This window comes from Phocoena sinus, chromosome 1 (assembly GCF_008692025.1).
Source record: "Phocoena sinus isolate mPhoSin1 chromosome 1, mPhoSin1.pri, whole genome shotgun sequence".
Lineage (NCBI taxonomy): Eukaryota > Metazoa > Chordata > Mammalia > Artiodactyla > Phocoenidae > Phocoena > Phocoena sinus.
The window spans coordinates 162,939,963-162,945,560 of NC_045763.1; the positions used below are offsets into that span (position 1 = coordinate 162,939,963).

General features: G+C 57.8%; 1 protein-coding gene across 2 annotated transcripts; it reads left to right on the plus strand.

Moving 5' to 3' along the window:
• Positions 1-1,633: 1,633 nt before the first annotated feature.
• LOC116748737 (left-right determination factor 2-like) lies at positions 1,634-5,262 on the plus strand. 2 transcript variants are annotated; one of them, XM_032622056.1, is made up of 5 exons: positions 1,732-1,981; positions 3,279-3,307; positions 3,410-3,525; positions 3,753-3,995; positions 4,346-4,709. In XM_032622056.1, exons 1-5 carry the CDS (start codon positions 1,732-1,734, stop codon positions 4,707-4,709), a joined length of 1,002 nt encoding a protein of 333 aa, XP_032477947.1. The 2 variants fall into 2 exon arrangements, with proteins under 2 accessions (XP_032477937.1, XP_032477947.1); XM_032622046.1 differs by having other exon boundaries at positions 1,634-1,981; positions 3,279-3,525; positions 4,346-5,262.
• Positions 5,263-5,598: the final 336 nt, after the last annotated feature.

The following is a 5,598-nucleotide window of genomic DNA, read 5'->3' on the forward strand; positions in this document are numbered from 1 at the left end:
AGGCTCTGGTCCAGTTTGTCTCCAACCGCAGAGTCCGCAGGATGACCTCTGACCTCACATTTTCTCACGGCCCTCAGCTGGCAGTCTGGACTCGGGCTGGGGTCAAATCCTACCCTATTAGGGGCAGGAGGGTGGTAGTGGGCACCTGGCCACACTCCTCACCTGCCCTCCTGCCTCAGTCCCTATCATCCATCTCTCCTGGACCCTCTGGGGGCCAGGTCTGCTGCCCACACCCCAAGACGGCCGGCCCACTGCCCTCCGGGGTACCCTCGGCTGTGGGCCAGGTCCAGATTGGCCCGTAATCAGGGGTAGTGACGCCCTGTTCCCTTGGCCCCTCTCCTCCCTTCAAGATCTGGCTCAGGGGCCACTTAACCATCTCCAGCCATTCTGACCTGGCAGGGTGTTAGGCCAGACACAGGTTGGGGTGGAAGTGGGGGAGGCCTGGCTCCTTCTTCTGCATGACAAAGGATGGGGGCTGCCCTCCCGCCCAACCGCTAATCAGCCCATTGTCAAAAGTCTCCCAATCCACATTCGATTTCTTCTTTTGGCCTCTGGCTAGGGTTGCCAGATTTAGCAACTAAAAAATATAGGACTCCTGGTGAAAGGTGAAATTTCAATTTCAGATAAACAACAAATAATTTGTTAATACATCCCAAATTGTGTTGGGTATTTCTTCTGGCAGCCCGATCCCTGGCTGATTGCCCAATTGTTTTATTTCCCCAGTGAAACTCTTCAACCAGGCAAATCCACGTTCACGTGGGGAAGTCTCAGGAAACTGGGGGACATGTCCCCTGCCCCTGTCCAGCCCTGATCACCTGGATTGAGTCCACTTGGCTAGCTTCAGGGGGTTGAGCAGGACTCTGTCTGGAAATAGCTGAGGCTGTGGAAAGAACTCTGGGCTGGGAATCAGCAGACCTGACTTTAGGCAGGCATCCATCGAGAACAGTTGTGAGCCTGGGGATGTTTGCCTCTCTGAGCCTTGGTTTTCTTGGCTCAAAAACTGGAGGACGGGATGGACTGGATGGTCTTTTCGACTCTGACCTCTGAATCCATGAACAGCCAGGAAGAGGGAGAGGATGGGCTTCCTTATTGGACAAAACCCCATTGGAACTAAATTATCCCAGGCTCCCTTGCCTAGGAAGACCCCCGAGAACACCGGGGAAAATCATGGGTTTTCCAACCGCGGACAGCCCAGGAGCTCAACAGCTCCTAGGAGCCCTTTGAACGCCAGGCTCAGACGCTCATCCCGGCAGGCAGGATCGGTCCTTAGGCAGAGAGTCCTGGTGTTGAATTGGCAGTTTAGCTGCAGCAAGGAACAGGTCTCTACGTCTACACGCCAGAGACGGGAGTTTGCTCTTTGACTTGCGGGACAGGGGATCTAGCACAGAATGAGATCCCTGCCTCTGCTTCAGGAAACAAGCTTTTAAATTTAACTGGTGAGGGACCCCAAGTCAAGGTAGAGGCTTCTGACCCACAACAATAGCCATCTGTCTACAGTCCAGACAGCCCCCTCCTCGGGGCTCAGGGACCTGTCTGGCCGCTGAACTCCCAGGAGGTCCGAGGGGTGTGACCTCCCTCCCTCCCGGGCTCCCTCCCTCCCACCACCCAGGCCCAGCCCAGGCCTGGCTATAAAGCTGGCCCAGCCTGGCCCTCAGCACACCCAGCTGGGACCCTCCCGGAGCCTCGACCGGGGACACGTCCGCTCTGCCCCTCCGTCTCCCGAGCAGCACCATGCGGCCCCTCTGGCTCTGCTGGGCGCTCTGGGCGCTGCCCCTGGCCGGCCCCGGGGCGGCCCTGACCGAGGAGCGGGTCCTGGGCAGCCTGCTGCGGCAGCTGCACCTCAGCGAGGCTCCCGTCCTGGACGAGGCCGATGTGGAGAGGCTGATCATCCCTGCCCACGTGAGGGCCCAGTACGTGGCCCTGCTGCAGCGCAGCCACGGGGCCCGCTCCCGGGGGAAGAGGTTCAGCCAGAGCTTCCGAGGTGAGGCTCTCCCTCCCTGCTGCAGCCTGGTCCTCGCGGGGTGGGGGTCGGGGGGCTGCTCTGGGGAGGCGATCTGGGGGCGCAGGCTCCCCAGGGCGATGAGGAGGGACCATGGACTGTGAGGAAGGCTGGGCCCGGGCCCCTGGTCTCTGTCTGCACTGAGGGCCCCACCCCTCGGGGCCAGGAGGAGCTGGGCCAGGCTGGACCGGCTGCCAAGGCCAAGGCAAGACCAGATATCATGGGGTAGGGAAGCAAAGTGGAAAGAGGGGAGAATAGAGAAGAGAAGACAGACTGTCAAGGGGACTTTGTGTTGGTGAACAAAAAGGCTGGCCTCAGCAGAGACTGTTGCCTCACAGAGAAAGGACCTCTGAGTTCAGTTCTCAGTTGTGATATTTGTTTTACTTTGTACAAGTCACCGAACAACTCTAGCCTATTTGCGTTTCTGGCAGTGAGATTAAAGTAGCTCTGACTACTTCCCAGAGTTGTGGGCGTTCTATGAGATGGGAGGTACCAGGTCCGGATCCTGTTGCAGTCTGTCACCTCCCTGGGGCTGGGGCTCACCTCTTCAGTGCCCAGAGATAGACCCGGCCAGGTGTCTGGGGAGATGAGTAGACCTGGACGCCTGGGGGGGGCGGGGGGTGACTGCTTGTGGTCACGGGGCTGGCTGGTCAGGTGATCATGCTGCCCACCCGGAGCCTCAGGTGTTGGGGACATGCTGCTGGTGCCTCTGAGGAGGCTGTTGTACCCATCCTCACCATTTCCCTCAGGGCTCAGCAGTCCCACAAAAGTTGTTTACAGGCCCCTGGCTACTCTTCCTCCTTTGGGGGACATTTCACTGGGCATAAGCAGGGAAATGAGAATAAATTCTGGGCTCTTCCTCTGGCTCTTAGGAAAAGCCAGTCTCAGCCAGTGACCATAGATTTTCACTAGCTGGGTCTTCTGCCTCCCGCGCTCCATTCCCCCTCCTGCCCCTTTGCCTAAAGAAGGCTGTGGGTTTGTAGTCCTCACTGGAAGCACCAGTCTTGGCAGGGCGTTTCAAAGCTGCCCCTACCAGGTGAGGGCAGACGCCACTAGTAAACAAGCCCCAACCTCAGATGATGGGGGAGAGCCTGCTTGGCCCTAACAGTTTTTCTAGGAGTGGAGGTGCTCTCTTTCTGGCCTGGCCCATCAGTTTCCCAGCCCCCAAACTCTCCCTAGGGATTACTGGGAAAACCCTGTTCACTGGCCCTGGGCCCTGCCACCCTCAGAGCTCCCCTGGTGCCCGAAGGGGCCCCGCTGACCCCGCTCGTGTCCCCAGAGGTGGCCGGCAGGTTCCTGGTGTCCGAGGTCTCCTCGCACCTGCTGGTGTTCGACATGGAGCAGCGGCTGCCGCCCCACAGCGAGCTGGTGCAGGCCGTGCTGCGCCTCTTCCAGGAGCCGGTCCCCAAGGCCGCGCTCCGCAGACACGAGCGGCTCTTCCCGCGCAGCGACCGCGCCCGGATCACCGTCCAGTGGCTGCACGTCCGCGACGACGGTTCCAACCGCACCTCCCTCATCGACTCCAGGTGGGGAGGTGGCGGCTGGGGTGTGGGGCGGGGGATGAGGAGGGGGACTGGGCCCGGCGCGGGAGGAGGGGTGCCCTGGGGGAGGAGGGGCGGCGCGGGGGGACCCTGGGGGGGAGGGGAGGGGGAGGAGAGGGGAAGGGGAGGGAGAGGCCCCCCCCCCGGGGCCACCCCAGCCGCCCCAGTCCCCACCCCTCAGCGCGGGCCCGTGTCTCCGTGTGGTGTCGCAGGCTGGTGTCCATCCACGAGAGCGGCTGGAAGGCCTTGGACGTGACGGACGCCGTGAACTTCTGGCAGCAGCTGCGCCGGCCCCGGCAGTCGCTGCTGCTGCAGGTGTCGGTGCAGCGGGAGCACCTGGGCCCGCTGGCCTCCAGCGCCCACACGCTGGTCCGCTTTGCCTCGCAGGGGCCGTCGGGCGCCGGGCAGCGGGAGCCCCAGCTGGAGCTGCACACCCTGGACCTCAGGGATTACGGGTAGGTGCTGTGGGTCAGATGGGTGAACCCGAATAATGAGGCAAATGGCAGAATTAAACTTATATTGAAATGGGCAACTTTACAGGGTGCTATGGGAATGGATGAATATATAAAATTTCTCCTAACAGTCTTAGGAGTAATATCAGGTCGAATTATTTATTTGGGCGTTATTTCTAGTTATCCAGCATTTTGAACATAACAAGAGATGGACCATAAGTCTCCCTCCAGATGCCCCACTAAGTCCCGCCCTGGGATCCCTGACCTCTGTCCTCCCAGCTGACCTCTGCCCTCCCAGCTGACCTCTGCCCTCCCAGCTGACCTCTGACTCTGCCTCTCCTTGCCCCCCACAGAGCTCAGGGAAACTGTGATCCTAAGGTACCAGCGACCGAGGCCACCCGCTGCTGCCGCCGGGAGGTGTACATTGACCTGCAGGGGATGAAGTGGGCTGAGAACTGGGTCCTGGAGCCCCCAGGCTTCCTGGCCTATGAGTGTGTGGGCACCTGCCAGCAGCCCCCAGAGCCCCTGACCTTCAGGTGGCCATTTCTGGGGCCGAGACAGTGCATCGCCTCAGAGACGACCTCGCTGCCCATGATTGTCAGCATCCCGGAGGGAGGCAAGCCCAGGCCCCAGGTGGTCAGCTTGCCCAACATGAGGGTGCAGAAGTGCAGCTGTGCCTCGGATGGGGCGCCTGTACCAAGGAAGCTGGAGCCGTAGGTGTGGGGTGCAGCCATCGAGGGACTTGGCTTGTGTGTGTGTCAGAAGTGTTCCAGGGTATCAGGAGAGATGGGGATTACTGAACCGTGGATGGCTCATGCTCTGTGCTCTCTCCGGAGTTCTTCTGACCAGTCAGCTCACCTTCTGATTTTTGTTTCCCAGGAACAAGTCTCCCTGGCCACTGGGTAACCCCTGCCCAGTCTACCTTTTTTTGACATTATTCACTGCACTGTATCCTAAGCACTTATCTGTGTAGATTTTGTAACCTAAGAGGAGAAACCACAATTTGTCATTGTTTCCTCGTCCTGTCACTGGATCTGGGCTGAGCTCTGTGGTATGGGTGGGAGATGCAGCTGCCACTCTGGGCTTAAAACCTAGGGTCAAGTATGGGTTGTGCATTCCCAACTCAGATAATAAGGGTATTCTGCAAGAAACAAATAAAACAGATTTTATTCGGTATTGCTATGTTTTACCCAGAATCCTGCAAATTGTGAGGGAACAGAAAGTTCTATAGGGATTAGGTCAACCAGATTAGAAAACTAAGGGAAAAGCTTAAAAAGACTTGTTCGAGGTCTCAGTTAAGGGTGATACAGGGTGCTAGGATCAAAATGCATTGATTCTAAGGTACCTGTCCTCTTAGGATTAAGGCAGGATTTATTTTGGTCATTGTTGTTGACATTTTTACTTTTCTGGGCACAGGGAGTGGGCTTTATTTAAATTCTACTTGATACAAAATTTTTAAAAATCTGTGATCAAAATCATCATCAATATTACAAGAATGTGGGTCACTCCTTTAGATTTGGGGGCAGATAAAGGGAGCAAATGATAAAATGGTGAATATAAGATTTTTGAATGCCAAGATTACACTGGCTTTTAAACTGAGTTTGAT

Bases quoted from the DNA above. Each gene is read 5' to 3' on its own strand.
- LOC116748737 (XM_032622046.1), top strand. From the start codon at position 1,732: ATGCGGCCCCTCTGGCTCTGCTGGGCGCTCTGGGCGCTGCCCCTGGCC. The intron at 3,526-3,752 runs GTGGGGAGGTGG...GTGGTGTCGCAG, and splicing joins ACCTCCCTCATCGACTCCAG to GCTGGTGTCCATCCACGAGA. The intron at 3,996-4,345 runs GTAGGTGCTGTG...TGCCCCCCACAG, and splicing joins CTGGACCTCAGGGATTACGG to AGCTCAGGGAAACTGTGATC.